The sequence below is a fragment of the Sorghum bicolor genome, chromosome 3 (assembly GCF_000003195.3).
Source record: "Sorghum bicolor cultivar BTx623 chromosome 3, Sorghum_bicolor_NCBIv3, whole genome shotgun sequence".
NCBI lineage: Eukaryota > Viridiplantae > Streptophyta > Magnoliopsida > Poales > Poaceae > Sorghum > Sorghum bicolor.
The window spans coordinates 19,743,966-19,761,034 of NC_012872.2; the positions used below are offsets into that span (position 1 = coordinate 19,743,966).

General features: G+C 41.9%; 1 protein-coding gene across 1 annotated transcript; it reads left to right on the plus strand.

The window, feature by feature from the left end:
• Positions 1,535–2,631, plus strand: LOC110433654. Its single transcript, XM_021456158.1, has 2 exons — positions 1,535–2,411; positions 2,618–2,631. Exons 1-2 carry the CDS (start codon positions 1,535–1,537, stop codon positions 2,629–2,631), a joined length of 891 nt encoding a protein of 296 aa, XP_021311833.1.

The following is a 17,069-nucleotide window of genomic DNA, read 5'->3' on the forward strand; positions in this document are numbered from 1 at the left end:
CCAACAAGACCGCCCGCATCTCCACTGGAGGGTACCATCCACCTCGTTACCAATACGAGCCTATGGAGCCACAAGAGGAGAGTTCACCGGAGCGTGAGGAGACCCCACCACCTTCAGAGCAAGCATCTGGGCCAGAGCTATCGCAAGTGGAGTCTGAACCAGAGGAGGAGCCCCAGGAGTTCATACTTATTTCTGATGATGAAGAAGAAGGTGCTCCCGGAGGAGGTCAACCCCCATCACCGCCACAAGATGGACCTACTGAAGATGATGAGCCCCCTCCCATAGGGTGGACTAGGAAGGTGTATCACAAGGCTTCGTGCAACTCTCCGTCGCATCACCGGCTGGTGGGAATGTTGGAGAATTACTTCTCTGACTGGGATGCAGTGGTGGAGTATTCCTGCATTGAGTACACACACCCCCTGGAGAACACCTACTGGAAGTCCAAGGTGCTGATCTTTCCCAAAGATGTGGAGAAAGATGCCTACTTGAAGGACAGGGCTACCGTCATGATGGACATAGAGCTACCATGGAAGAGAGCATGGAGGAGGCAGCTTTCACAGCATGTTTGTTCCTCCGTGAGCAGCGTTTCAGTAACATGCGGTGGGACATACACCGTTATCTACCCCGCCTGGACCCGGAACAAGGATGGGGAATGCTGGAGCCAACAGATTTGGACCCAGTCTCCCGAGTGATGGTGTACTTCGCTCATGAGATGGTGGAAAAGCATTTGAAATTGCAAGACATGGTGATAGCACAAGGGAAGGCTCTCAAGAGGTGCTACAAGATGATTGACGAGCATCGTGAGAGGGAAGGACAGCCCAAGATCTATGGAAAGCTTGACTATGAACCACGCCCTTAGTGTTGGAGGTCCCTATTTTAAGCCGCTAGTAGCGCTAGTGAGTTGAGTCATGTTAGTGTGGTGTGCTTTTGTTATGCTTAGTTGCTTGTTATTATGTTCATGAGTGAGTTGGATCTTTGTAATGAGTGCTGGGACATTGTAGGCATGTCTACAAGTTCCATAGTTTAGGTTATTAAGGATTAAGGTTTAATGAATAAATAGTTGGGTTGGAAAATCTGTCTTTCCTGTTTTCGTTCTTTAAACCTTTCTGTCTTAATAATTTTACCCAGAAAAATCAGTTCGACCAAAAATTATGAAACTTTTATGGGAATAACTAGACTTAAGCATCTTTCCTATGCCGCTGGAATCACCTTTTTATCTGATCTGAGCCGAGAGTTATGAATGTTGAAAACAGAGGTTCCTGTGCAGTTTGAGTTCTGGGACAGTTTCGATTGGAGACAGATTATGGCTAATTTAATGTCCGAATCAGAATTTGTGTTCTAAATAAAAGTTGTAGACAATTTCTTAAGATTTCCAACCATCAAAGTTTCGCCTCTGTTGGACTTTTATATCTCAAGTTATGATTGTTTTACTGAACTGCTGGCACTGGACTCACTCAGAAAGTTTTCAGGATGGCAAACTTGTGTATGAAAGTTTATATTTGGGAGATTCTAAAGTTTTGCATGATTATGACAGATGCCGCCAAGAGGTAGAGGACGTGGAAGGGGTGTCCCACTCAACCCACCCGCCACCATTGAACAGCTTCTAGCAGTCCAGACGCAGCTCATGGAAGCCCTGGTGAACAACCAACAGAATCATCCAATCGGAGGAGCACCACCGCGTGATAAGCGGGGTGAATTTTTGAAAGGTCATCCCCCTGTGTTCACACATGCTACTGATCCACTGGAGGCAGATGACTGGCTTCGCGCAGTGGAGAAGCAACTCAACATAGCACAGTGTGATGATAGGCAGAAGGTGTTGTTCGCATCTGGACAACTTCAGGGAGAAGCTCAGACATGGTGGGAGTCGTTTGAGTATGGACGACCTCCCAATGCACCTGCTATCACATGGTTGAAGTTCAAGGAGAACTTTAGGTCCTATCACATACCTGAAGGGTTAATAGAACTGAAGGCCGAGGAGTTCCGGAATTTGAAGCAGGGATCTATGGCAGTTCCAGAGTATAGGGACAAGTTTGCTCAGTTGTCGCGCTATGCTCCCAGTGAGGTGGCTAATGATGCTGATAAACAGCGCCTCTTCTTGAAGGGTTTGTATGATGGGCTCCAACTCCAGCTGATGTCCAATGAATACCCCAACTATCAGACGCTTGTGAACCGTGCCATCGTGGTGGATAACAAGCGTAAGGAGATGGATGCTAAAAGGAAGAGGATGCAGGGACAGGCCTCCGGAAGTAATACTCGTCAACGCACTAACCAGCAGCAAGGCTCTCAGCAAAGGTACCAAGGACCACCTTCGCAGTGGAATCGTGGTCAATACCCCCAGCGTAATCAGTTCCAGCAGCGCCCGCAGTATCAGCAGAATCAGCAGCAGGGAAATCAGCAGACGTCACGCCAGGGTACGCCCGGTAACACTCCGATGAAGACTAGTGCCCCTAACACCCCCAACAAGTGTTTCCGCTGTGGTAAAGAGGGTCACCTGTCATATCACTGCCCTGAAAAGCAAAATCAGCAGACCCCCCAGAAGCAAAATAGACTTGATGGCAAAACTGTAATTCTGAGAAACTCTTTTTTTAAACTGCGCGACTGAAATACGTTTTCCCAGCTTGGAAAGCGTAAAACGGGAAAGCGTAAAGGACTGCGGGTTATAACATTAAAAAGCGCAGGGGGTTTTCTGAAAAATAGCCGGCCGAAGGGGTATCCTTCGTTTCTGGCCGTTGGATCTCAAATCGATGGCCAGGATTAGATCGGGGGTTGGGGAGGGGAGACAGCCGGCCGGAGTTGGAGGTGCCGGCGGTGGCGCCATGGCCGAGCACGGCCGGAGCTCACGGTTTACGCGATTTAGGGCACGAGAGACTAAACCGAAAACACCGGAACACTTAGGCGCTCGATGCGAACTCACCTAGGGCCAAGCTTGGAGCCGAGGAAGTCCGCTGCGAGCTCACGACGGCAAGAGGCGGGCGGCGGCTCTGCAAGAAGGTTCGGCCGAGGTTAGCTACGCACAGAATACACGAAATCGCGAAAGAAGCGGTTCGGCGACTTCGCAAGCGCGACGGGAAGACCGGCAAGCGGCTCACGCGGCTCGGGGTGCACTGCAGCGGCGGATTGGGGATTCGGCGGATCTCGGCGGCGGATTCCGGTGAGTTTCACGCGGCGGCTGCGGCTCGAGATGGATTGAGGGGTTAGCAGAGCTTCGGGGCGATATTTAAAGGACTGGAATCGGGCGAAACCAAGACTCCTCGCGCGAATCGCGCGCGCGGTTGCGGTGCAACTCGTGTCCGGCTCGGACTCGAGGTAGAAGACAGGCCCGACAGGTGGGTCCCACCTGGCAGTGGCGCTGGTGCGTGGGGCCGCCTTGTCAGCCACTGCGGCGAAGGGAGAGGGGTGCGCGGCGCGGGCTGATGCCACTGGGCCGCGAGATGGGCCGATCTGGCGCTGGGCCGAAACAAGAAGAAGGGGAAAGGGGGCAGGCAGGCCGCGGGGGAAGAGGTTGGGCCAAGCCCAAGTCGGGTAGGGAGAGGGAAATTTCCTTTTCCAATTTTCCAATTTATGTTTTGCTCAAATATTTTGTAAAGAAAAGCAAAACCAATTTGAAAAGAAAAACTTCACACACCAAAAATACATGCAGCAGCATGAATGCACATACATGTTTCTAAAACCTATAGTGAATTTTACTTCAAAAAATTATTTTCTTACTATTCTTTAGTGCTCACATCAAATGATTAATTCAATTTGCCTATTTGGGAGAAATGAAATTTTTAGGGTGTTACATTCTCCTAACCCGAAGCTTGCTCCTAGGATTCTTCAGTAATTCGACTTCTAAATTCTAATAAGTTCTTGTTTTATTGTTCTTATGGTTTATGAGTTTACTTTAATCTCTTCGCGTAGAGTTTAGAGTAATCATTGCTGGCGTAAACGTGGTGTTTAGGCTGGGGTACTCATAGATATTCCCTGACTAGCTGGACCGTGGTAGTAGTGAGGAACGTGACAATTCCGAGCTACCTTTGTAGATCACATCTCGTTAGCAGGAAGGATAGGGTTTATAGGTGCGGGTTGAACATCCTTTGTGGTGTCTAGATTCCGTTAGCCTCCCCATTAGAACAGTAGATCATCCTTACCAAGGTTAGAAGGAGACTACGGTTGCAGTCTTCTCTATTTATCACTCACATCGAAAGACATTCTTTGTGCCTAAAGGGATAGTAGCAATAGATTTGGTTAGTCAGATGCACCCTTTCTCCCAGTGGTAAAAATATAAATACGATAACTCTGGAAAACCTCCCGGGTGAAATGTTCACCGATATCCGTGCGCTTGCGGATGGTTTCCTTATTGCGTTACCAAATATCAACAAGCATTTCTGGCGCCGTTGCCGGGGAGAAAGACGGTTTGCTGAGATAACTTTGAGTCTTGCTATTATCTTGTATTATACTTTTATACTTTTATTCTTTTATCTTTTTATCTTTATGGATATCTCAAATTCCATAACTATTATTAAATTCTTTGCACCTTCGGAGACCAGCCATACACCATGGGAGTCAACACGTCCTGCCCCTAATTATGATCTGTGTCCGGAGTTGATTGCAATAGGTCAAAACCAACCCTTTTCTATAGCCGAGGTCCTATCTTTTAATCAAGAAGATAATGCACTTTTAGCTACACCTAGGGAATCTGTTAATCTTTCTATAAATTCTGGTTTAGACCTAGCCCTACAAGACCATGTTTTTCCTAGATATTTTCACATTGGTCTTAATCATATAACCTTTGGTAGAGTCCTTCTTTCTTTATCAGTTAGTAACGGAAGGTATGTCTTCATTCGTGGACATCCTTCTTGTACTAGTCTTCATAGAAAAATCATAGAGATAGAGAAGGAATCATCTCCCATACAAGGAGAGGAAGTTTCAATAGCCGATTTCCAAACTTTCCAATCCCATGATTCGGCTATCCAACCCATCCTTGAGCCTAATAATTTCTACTATGCTCTTTCTCTTGAACCTCCCAATAATCCTATGAATCTCTCTAGACATCCCATGCATAAGAAGGAGGACCGAGAAGAGCAACATCAATGGCTAGAGGGCATTAAGAATTCATGTGCTATCACCACATTTGAGATCTCCAACCCTCTCTTCTTTTCTATTTATAAAAACTTTAAAAGAGCGGTTGTCGATGCATATGTTTATAATAAATATTGCAGATCTCGTCGAGTTAATTGATGGTTTCCCAAGGACAAGCTTAGTGTCCTAAAACAATCACTTATCAGATTGTAACATGAACTTCTAATTACTTGCAACATTACCTTGTGTATTGAGCATATAAGATAATTGTAGAAATATTCCTTCGGGTATTCTTGTCACTAACCTTTCTAGGATTGGAGCAAGAAGACCGGATGAATGACAAGCGCAAGGTATGCCCAACCAATCAACATGCAACATTGAATTAAATTCATCCAATCTTGAATTTTGCAAAATTCAAGCTTAGGGGAGTACTTCACATAAAAACATCCTTTGCCATGTTGCTATGTTGGTTGTCCTTACCTTTGAGACATGCTCAATTTATTAAATACTAATCACACTACTTCATCTTCACTTAAGTAGATCTCTATAAATGCCATCACGCTACCTTTGTTTATCCTAGTAAGTGTTAGTTTGGAAGTACTGCACATACTTCTATTGGCTTTTAAATTAAGCATGGTGCTTAGGTTAAACAGCCTTCCTTAATCTAATTAGACATGGAGTCTAGTTCGGTTATCGAACTAAAAATTGCTTGTGTAGACATTGGTATATTTTGTGGGACTAACCCCTGCAGGAAAACTTTCAATATCAACCTGGGAAGTCCTGAGATAAACTCACATTGGAGATAAAGAAAGTGACACATGAAGTTTAACAATTTGCACAAGAAAGACGTAGCTCATAAGAGATGATCCATGGAGGGAGCCACAAACACGATGCACAACCGCTAGAAAGGAAAGCTTCTACAAGGTGATACTGTACCATCACTCTTCAAAGGTAACATCTTAAGGTACTTGACTATCCTTTTATAAGTTTCTCCTTGGTTCTGGCGTTCACATAAATAAAGAGACAAACATGTATGATTTATAACTCTAAATTAACCAACCTAACTGATTCAACATGTTTAGTCCCTTAATCTTTGTTCTTAGTACTACCTTCATAATCCCACGCTCCTAAACATATAAGCTAATATGTTGCACATTCAATCTTTGGAAGATAAAAACAAAACATAAATATAGATAGATTATCTTTCCATTAGGTTGAGCCATCTGATCTAACAAATGTTTTAAATGCTACACTCACGATCCATCAACTTTGTCTTGCTCACTATGCTTAAGGTTAGAAAAGAACAAATACACTTTTGGTTCTGTTGGTGTTTTCCACCAACAGAGCCCATGCACTTGATCTCTGCCTTGTCTCTATGAGCAGGACACATTTTGAGAAACGTGAAGGCGTTTTACAACTCCCAGATTCCATTAAGTGAAGAACCAGGATCTACGAGCACAAACACAATGGAGATCAGACACTTCGTTTCCCAAAGGAAATATTAAAGAACCTCTGTGTCCAAGTTGGTACCTTGTACGCTCCAGCAAACTTCGTGGTGGTAGAGACTGGTACTGAGGAGAGGGCACCCATTATCTTAGGGAGGCCATTCCTAAACACCAGAGCTGTCATCTACGCTAATGCTGCCAAGATCAGTCTCTACATCAAGGGGAAGAAGGAGACTTTCCTTCAAGAACAAGACTACATAAACTTCAGAGCAATCCCAACATGAACCAAGGAAGAGGACCAACAGGAGGAACAGGAACAAGCAAATATGGACCGAGTCAGCTAAGATGGTCACTGCAGCTCAAGGAGGTCAAGATCGTCGACTCAAGTCACCTTTCTTGATCAAGAAGGACGACCTTGGTGTTCCAATCATCGAGTGCACAACCAATAGATACTCTTTTTAGAAAACACTCTACGACACCGGATCTAACGTCAACATAATGGCCGCAATCACTTATCAGCTCCTGCATGGAACCATGCCCCTACAACCAATATATATTTAGCTCCAGATGATTTTCAGAACATTGATATGGGAGAAGACGAGTACGATCCACCCATCATCCTTGGAAGACCATTCCTCAACACTATCCAAGTTATCATCTACATTGGAACCGGAGAAGTCCACGTGTATTTCCCCTCTGACAAGGTACGCCATTACTTTAATGATTCTAACTATATAGTTGAAGATTCTAAGCAGGTCGGGACAAGAAGAAGACGACGCAACCGCAACCAGAGGAGGCAAATCATCAAGGACGGATGGGCAGACTACGAAGGAAAAGTTGTAAGGTCAGAAGACGGTGAGTTTAAACAGAATTATCCAGAGGAGACCGAAGCACCAAGTCAGGTGTGGAAAATGAAGATAACTATACACGAAGAGGAGGCGCTACCGGAAATACCGACTACGCCACCCAACGAACCTCAGGATAATTGAGAAGGAGGAGAGTCCCGTTCGGAGGACTTAAAAATACCGAACGCCTTACCAAGAGGTAAACTTGGTAGTTATCCTTTCCCTTTTAATTATTTCAAGTAGTTCACTTAGTTAATTAAGTTCTAAACAGAAAGTAAAAATATGAAAAACAGTAAGCCCCATGTGAGGATACAAGTGGCATAAAACCCATAAGTACATTCACTGTGGTGGCATAAAAATAAAATAAAAATATTTTTCTGCTTTATAAAATAAAAATATAAAAATCGGGAGTAATAATTATTAAGGAGTCTCAACATAATAAAGGCTAGATATTTATGCTAATACTTAATCAGTTCCACAAGCTTTGTTGTCTATTTGAGCTCCACAGAATCTAAGAATCAAGAAGACTGGCAGACGGAGGATATTCTAATCGCTGTCACAATGTTGCTGACTTTCAAATACACCTCTGCCACCTGCTAGCTACATCAAGAGAAATTACGTCAAAATTCAGCTTGGGAGAGAGCACCCCCATTTATCTCGATAAGTATTTCTATCTATCTATCTTTATACTTATATTATTTTAGAATATAAATATACATAACTATGAAAAACCAAATAAAGATTTTATGCTTATATATATATGTGTCTTTTGCTTAGTGTGTTTAATAAATAAATAAAGTGGCTATGCTAATCGGTATCTAAATAAAACTCAAGCATGGAAATGATGAATAGTTGCTCTGCCTAATTTGCACATTTTAAGTTCTCTCTCAAGTTTAGACATAACTGTTATAATTTAAAGCTTGCTCTAGACCTAAACTTGTGGGATGAAAACTTGATCTGAAATCTAAGTTGTTAACGGATACGATATGGGAAGGTTGAGCTGCTGTTTATCTGTTTCTAGAGATGCTAGAATTCTGGAGAATTTTATCTTTGGAAATCTTTAAAATACTGCATGATGAGTTCCTGTATGATGAGAGTTTAAATTCCTACCACAGCCATATATACATGCTTGCTAGACTTCGAGCCACACATTTACTTTTTACTGCTTATGAGCATTGAGTGTGGTCAAGCTGTGTAGACCCTTAGGAGCTTGTCATGTGGTTAAATCAAGATTCACTTGCACGTTCACTCACACATGCTACTTCTACTCCGGAAGTACCATCCACATATATCCATACATTTCCATCTTCAGAATCACCCAAAAATATTCTACTCCTAATCCGGGAGAGAATAGCCAAAAATAATTTTGTTCTTCCTTGTGTAATAAATGCCTCAAGATCAATAAAGAGTATTATTATTATGTCTTGTGTGTCTCTACTTTATTTTTGTGCAAGAAAGCAGAAAACAAGTATGGGGGAGATCCCTCGACATGCTAAACACACTCCGACTACACCACTCCACGATTCAGGTACACACTCTGCACACTTTACTTTACACATATATATATTTTAGATTATGCAGAATATTGTTCCCGACATGATAGAATAAAAAGATTAAAATATTTCTAATCATGATTAATCTCAATATTTCCTGAAGACTTGCGATTATTATAAAATCATTTTAAAACCCTGTGTTACTTAAGTCAATTGGAATATGTGATGGTAGAGTATGAGTTTCTTATTCTTGATATCATTGTTGCTTGGAGAATTTATTTCAAAATATTCAAATTCCTAGCTACCATCCTCAGTGTTTTATATGCCTGATAAAACTGAAATATTAAATATGATTATAAAAGCTATCTGCTCTGTATTGAGTTTGTTCAAAATGAGTTAGACCCTTGTTGAGAGATTTATCATGCTTCTAAGATCAAGACACTATTTCAGTAAGATTCACTCTTCCGAAGTATTATTGCATTAGAGGCATGGGCTATGCAAAAATAGAAGATATTTTGAGGAAATAAAAAGGAGCAAATGCTCGACAACCTCGCAGAAAAAATGGACAAGTGTCCGGCAGTAGAATTAGGGGTACCTCGGTATCCACTTAAAAAAAAGAAAAGAGAAAAAAAATGATAGCCCATGGTCCCTCTAATAAGCAATATGCCAGCAAGAGTTGACAAAGTTTTTAATTTCCAAAGTCTTTGATCTAAGAGTATGACATTTCCCTCCTCGGATCCCGTTTTGATCAGGCAATAAATCCAATGTAAGTATGCTTGAGAATTTTTGCAAAATAAAACAGCCTCAGTGAGATATATATATAAAAGATAATGAGTGATCTGAGAGAACCTATGAGGATCAAAAGGTATGCTAACTTTCTTTCAAAAATATACAAAAACTCCAAGTGACAGGATTGAGAAGAAAGGATCTTTACTCTTAATCATATACTTCCCTGACTATGGTACACAGTGGAATTTTTAACACCCTGCAATTGTAAAGAGAATGCTTTAAAATGTTTTACCCCAGATATTTTTCTTAACCATCCTTTTCTCGAGGACGAGTAAAAGCCTAAGTATGGGGGTATTTGTTGACGGTTCTTAAGTATCAATTTTAATTATCAAATAAACAAGAGAAAGGACCAATATGCAACCATCACCTAGAATTAGGGTTTGATCTGACAGAATTCCACGAGTTTTGTTGCTTATCTGTTTCTGCAGGGGGTTATCAGGAAATAAGGACGAAAGGCCCACATGTCGGGATTACATAGAGATATCAACGCACCGCGCAATTTTACATCATCTAGAAAACTCCAGAAGCCACGAGACCGAAGCGGAGGCGAAGCTGGGCCAGGCCCAGGGCGCCCGCCCTGGTAGCCTGGGCGCCCGCCCCCCTTCTGGAGCCAATTCAGGACTCCTTCGCTCGGGATATTCCACCGACCTATTGGATCAAGAAAAACATAGTACCACCTCGGCTATCGACCCAAAAACGCATAGAAGAGGAGGACTATATAAGCGAGGCCCTCCTGGCCCCTGGAGAAGACATGAAGAAATTATCATAGAGACTGAGGGGTGCCCTCGAAGGAAAACCTCTTTTCTAATTAATATTTCTTTTTAGGCTTAGCAATCAATGTAAGGTAGAAATAGATCTTCTAGTTTCTACTAGATTGAGAGAGATAGAGTGGAGGTGTAGAGTGGAGGAAGCCCGGCCTGTCGGTGTCTACTCCAAGCTTGTACCTGCGGGATCAAGTTCTCCTAACCCGAAGCTTGCTCCTAGGATTCTTCAGTAATTCGACTTCTAAATTCTAGTAAGTTCTTGTTTTATTGTTCTTATGCTTTATGAGTTTACTTTAATCTCTTCGCGTAGAGTTTAGAGTAATCATTGCTGGCGTAAACGTGGTGTTTAGGCTGGGGTACTCATAGATATTCCCTGACTAGCTGGACCGTGGTAGTAGTGAGGAACGTGACAATTCCGAGCTACCTTTGTAGATCACATCTCGTTAGCAGGAAGGATAGGGTTTATAGGTGCGGGTTGAACATCCTTTGTGTTGTCTAGATTCCGTTAGCCTCCCCATTAGAACAGTAGATCATCCTTACCAAGGTTAGAAGGAGACTACGGTTGCAGTCTTCTCTATTTATCACTCACATCGAAAGACATTCTTTGTGCCTAAAGGGATAGTAGCAATAGATTTGGTTAGTCAGATGCACCCTTTCTCCCAGTGGTAAAAATATAAATACGATAACTCTGGAAAACCTCCCGGGTGAAATGCTCACCGATATCCGTGCGCTTGCGGATCATTTCCTTATTGCGTTACCAAATATCAACAATGGCTACTTCTGATCTCGACACTGACAACGTCATTGGTGTGATGGAAGCTGATCTCAGAGAAGAACATAAGCAAGCTATGGAAGAATACAGACAACTCTGTCTAAAATCCTTCAGCATGAATAGGAGTGGGGAAGTTATCCAGAGCAAGATCTGCTGATGCCTCGGCAGGTTACCTTTGATCCCAATCCTATTAAACTGCAAGACATGGTTAATACTGCTATTAATCATGCTTTGATTGATCACTCAAATGTGCTGTCCAATACTGTTTACAATGCTGTGGTCTGAACCATTAAAGAAGGACAAACACCACCAGTTTATGTTGGCTCGGCCTATCATTAGCCAGGATTATCATCGGCTGTGGCCCCATCGGCTCCTTCAAGCACATTTGGGTTAGCTAATGAGCAATCTACACCGATGAGATCTGATCCAATGACTTCAGGGGGATGGGTCTAGCTCAACACAGATTTATCGACATCAGCTATGTCAGGATCTGTATTTCAGAACTACCAGGTTCCTCCCAACTGGTGGGGATATGGTATGCCTCCAGAATTCTTTGCAAACAGTTCTGGAACATCTCAGGTCACTGACGTAGCAGGGAAAACTCCCATGCCATCGGTGCCTCTAGTATTGCCGATGACTCAAGTACCTCAGTATTCTATGACAACTATTGTGAGGCTTATTGCTAGAAATTTTCAGATGCCAACGTTCCAGATACCTAATGTAAACGCATCAGTAAATCCATTGACAACACAACAGAGGTTCATATCTCAAACAGGTTATGTCAATCCAGCAATGACAACTAATTACCAACCATCGATGAGTCCTGTGTCGATGAATGCTAATAATGGTTGGACAGGACAGTTGATCTTCCCACATGCAACACAGTAGAATCATCAGGTAGCAGGAGTCCAACAGGGTCATATGTAGGTCGGTTTTCAGAATCAGGCACCAACAACCGATGAATCTTGCTCAGTAGGTCAGTGGTCAGCAAGCTATGGCTAATATGATGTTTGCTGGAGACCGTGTACCCTAGAGACACATGGAAGCCTATCAGTAGGTGCCATAAGTTCAACCTGTACATCGGCAAGATGTCGATGCCTATTGAGCCGATAAGATAGCAGAAGTTATGAGAGATCAGTTCAGGATAAAACCCAAGGTTAACACTTGCTCTTATAAGACACCGTATCCTCCTGTGTATGATTTAATCCCACTCCCAAATCAGTATAAGGTACCAGATTTCACTAAGTTCTCTAGGCAAGATGACACCTCAACCATGGAGCACGTCAATCGGTTCATCATTCAATGTGGAGAGGCTGCCAACAGAGATGAATTAAGAGTTCATTTATTTTCATCATCCTTGTTGGGATCGACTTTTACCTGGTTTGTTTCATTACCTCCAAATTCAGTCATTACCTGGGCCGATCTAGAGAAGCAGTTTCATAAACACTTATTTTCTAGAGTTCATGAGAAGAAGATTACCGATTTAGTAAGATTAAGACAACGTAATGATGAATCGGTGGAGAGCTTTGTGCAGAGGCTGCGGAACGTAAAGAACAAATGTTACAGTCTGGTTCTGGATGATCGGCAGCTAGCCGATTTGGCCTTTCAAGGATTGCTGCCACATCTTAAAGATAAATATGCTTCTCAAGAGTTTGAAAGTTTGAGTTATTTGGTGCAAAGGATTTCCGATCAAGATGTCAAGGCTTTTGAACCTAGAAAGGCTTGGAGTAAGAAAGTATCGTTTGTTGATGAGGCAGGAAGTTCTCATTCTGATGAAGAACCATTCATCGGCTTGGCAGAATGGGTGAAAAATAAGAAGCCGATATCTTGTCCTTTTGGCTAGAAAGAATGAGAGAAATTTGCTTTTGATATCACCAAAGCCGATAGGATATTTGATTTCTTACTTCAGGAAGGGCAGATTAAATTGTCACCTAATCATGTAATTCCATCGGTAGAGGAATTGAAGAAAATCAAGTATTGCAAATGGCATAATGCAACTTCACATAGCACAAATGAATGCAAAGTGTTTAGACAACAATTGCAATCGGCTATAGAATCTGGGAGAATCAAGTTTGATAGTTCCAAAACTTAGAAGCCGATGAAGATTGATCAGCACCCCTTCCCCACAAATATGTTAGATGCCAAAGGCCAGACCGAGGTCTTAATATCAGAAATGGCTGAGAAGAATGCATCGGTAGATCCCCAACATCAAGTAACTATCGATGATGCCAAAGGAAAGGGTTTTATAACGGAAGGTAGTAGCTCTAGACGGCCTCCCCGGTTTGGTGTTGTAATCACTCACAGACGGCATCGGGAAACATGGCAGCAGCGTGAGGATCGGTATCAGCGTCAACAAGAAGAGAGGCAGCGAGAAGAATGGAATCGGCATAAAGATCATTGGGATTGCCTGTTCTTCATTCACTGTTGGGAACGAAATATCAAACTGCCGACTATTCAAGATTATCCTGAGTGTAATGGTTATCGTCGGTATGATTGGTCAGATCAGAGGTTCCAGAACAATGATCGACGTTTCAATGAGCCGATTAGGGGGGAGAACGTCTATTCACGATAGGCTAGGGGGTAGACTTAATGTGCACGACAGGTTTGGTGGACGTGTTGGTTATTTTCCGAGGAATCAGGAGGAACTTGAAGAGATAGCAAACGCACGGGTTCTCAATGAATTTATATTTTGCAGAGACTATAACATTCATCATGTAGAGTTAAAGGAGGTTCGCTATCATCCAGTTTGGAAGACAAAGCTTCCCTGATGGTGTCCAGAAGGATTAACAAGGACGTAGAGGAGGAGGATGCAACGAGAACGCCAAGAAGATTTGTACAGAGAAGAAAATTCTTCTAAGTTTGATCGGCAGCAGTTGGACCGCAAGGGGAAAGGACTATCGGCAGATGTCAATATGGTGTTCATGTTGCCAATAGAATCTTGCACCCTCTAGTGATGAAGAAGAAATTAGTTTCCCTGATCAAATAGCTCAGCTGGCACTTGATCCAATGACAACTATTTTTGAGAAACATTCTGAAGATGAAAGGCAACATCTTGAAGGTTTACTTGTTAAAGGCAGTGTTGATGGGTAGCCGGTTTCTAAAATACTTATTGATGGAGGGGCTACAATTAATATTATGCCATATGTGATGTATCGGAAGCTTGGTAAAGGAGATCAGGATTTAACCAAGACCGATATGATGTTGAAAGATTTTGAATGTAATGTATCTCCAGCTAAAGGGGCTGTATGCGTTGAATTGACTATCAGCAGCAAGACCTTGCCGACAACTTTCTTTGTCATCAATAGAAAAGGCACGTACAATCTATTGCTGGGGAGATATTAGATTCATGCCAACGGTTGTATCCCTTCTATGATGCATCAGTGCCTTGTTCAATGGGTAGGCGATAAAATTGAAGTTGTTCCTGGGGATTCTTCCTACATCATTGCATCGGCAGAATCAGATACTTATGAGCGAACCAGGTGCATATCAGGAGAAGCTTGGGAGAAAGATTTTCTCAAAGTTGCCGATTATGAGATTCCACCGATCCAAGCAATCGGTTCTGATGAAGAGTTTTAATGGATAGGTTCGCCGATGATGGAAAGTTAGGACAGGGATTTACATCGGCTGATGATTTAATAGAAGTAGACATAGGTAGTGGTGACAGGCTGAGGCCTACTTTCATTAGTGCTAAGCTAGATTTTGAATGTAAGCAGCAATTAACCAATTTGTTAAAAGAATATAAAGATTGCTTTGCTTGGGATTATACTAAGATGCCTGGTTTGGACCGATCAATTGTTGAACATCGGTTGCCTATTAAATCTGGATTTCAGCCATATCAACAGCCAACGCGCCGATGTAATCCTAATATTCTTCCTAACATTAAGGCCGAAATAACCAAACTTATCGAAGCTAAGTTCATTCGGTAGTGTCGGTATGCTGAGTGGATCTCTAACGTTGTTCCTGTCTACAAGAAAAATGGAAAACTTCGTGTGTGCATTGATTTTAGAAATCTTAACAAGTACACCGATGGATGGTTATCCGATGCCAGTTGCCAATTTGTTTGTTGATGCTACAGCTGGGCATCAGATTATTAGCTTCATGGATGGCAATACAGGGTATAATCAAATATTCATGGCTGAAGAAGATATTCCCAAGACTGCGTTTAGGTGTCCTGGTCATGTTAGGTTATTTGAATGAATAGTCATGACTTTTGGTTTAAAAATGTTGGTGCTACTTATCAGAGGGCTTTGAATTTTATTTTTCATGAGTTCATCGTGACGTTGGTGGAAATTTATATTGATGATGTGGTGGTTAAGTCTGGGGATTTCATAAAACATCTAGCCGATCTGTGAAAAATACTTGAATGCACAAGGAAACATGGTTTGAAGATGAATCCTAATAAATGTGCATTTGGTGTATCGGCAGGCCAGTTTTTGGGTTTCATGGTGCATCAGAGAGGGATTGAAATTAGTAGGAGATCCATTGATGCAATCAACAAGGTAGTTGCTCCTGCCGATAAAACTGAACTTCAGTCCTTGATCGCCAAGATTAATTTTATCAGACGCTTTATATCCAATTTATCGGGCAAGATCCAAGCTTTTAGTCCTTTGCTCAAATTAAAAACCAATCAAGAATTTGTATGGGGAAAAGAGCAATAGCTGGCCTTAGAAGAAATTAAGAATTATTTGACAAATCCTCCAGTATTAGTTCCACCTCAGCATGGAAAGCTCTTCAGATTGTACTTATCAACTGATGATGCAGTTATTGGTTTAGCTCTCCTTCAAGAATTTGAAGAGAAACAACATGTGATTTATTACTTAAATAGAAGATTGGTGGATGCTAAGACGAGGTATTCGGCTATTGAGAAATTATGCTTATGTCTGTACTTTTCTTGTACTAAATTAAGACATTATTTGTTATCGACCGAATGTACTGTCATATGCAAAGATGACGTAGTCAGATACATGTTGTCGATGCCGATTATGAGTGGTAGAATTGGCAAATGTATACTGACATTGTCAGAATTTGACTTACGTTATGAATCGGCTAAAGCAGTCAAGGGATAGGTTATGGCCAATTTTGTTACTCAACATTGCAGTTTGGTGGGTTCTTTGGAGGTTGCTCCTTGGGTGCTTTTCTTTGATGGGTCTACATGAGATCAGGGACCAGGTATTGGTATAGTGTTGATTTCTCCTCGAGGAAAAAAGTGTAAGTTTTCTTTGCCGATTGTTGCTACATCGACAAACAATCACGATGAATACCAAGCTCTGGTCAAAGGATTAGAGTTATTGAGGGAAGTTCGTGCCGATGCTGTTGAAATCTTCGGTTATAAAATAGTTGACTGGAGTTTATGAATGCCGAAGTGAAATTTTAATATCATATTATGAAAGGTGTTTGCAGTTACTGAGGGAATTAATTTAAAGATTTCCATTTAGAACATATTCCCCGATTACATAATGAGGAAGCTAATCAGTTGGCTCAACATGCTTCGGGGTATCAACCTATCCAGGAAGTGTTTTTATCGGCAATCAATGCCGATGATTGGACAAATGAAATCATTGATTACTTAAGAGATCCATCTAAGATAGTTGAGAGACGCATTAGGTTTCAAGCCACCAAGTGTGTACTCCTTGATGACGAGTTATATTATCATACCGTGGATGAAATTATGCTTAAATGTCTTGGTGATGATGAATCCAAAACTTTGATGGGTGAAATCCATGGAGTATGTGGAGCACATCAGTCAGCTTTTAAAATGAAATGGATGATTAGACGAAATGGGTATTATTGGTCGACTATTCTTGAAGATTGTTTCAAATATTTCAAAGGGTGTCAAGGATGTCAAAAGTTTGGTAATATTCAGAGAGCACTTGCATCGGCTATGAATCCTATTATCAAGC

Bases quoted from the DNA above. Each gene is read 5' to 3' on its own strand.
- LOC110433654 (XM_021456158.1), top strand. From the start codon at position 1,535: ATGCCGCCAAGAGGTAGAGGACGTGGAAGGGGTGTCCCACTCAACCCA.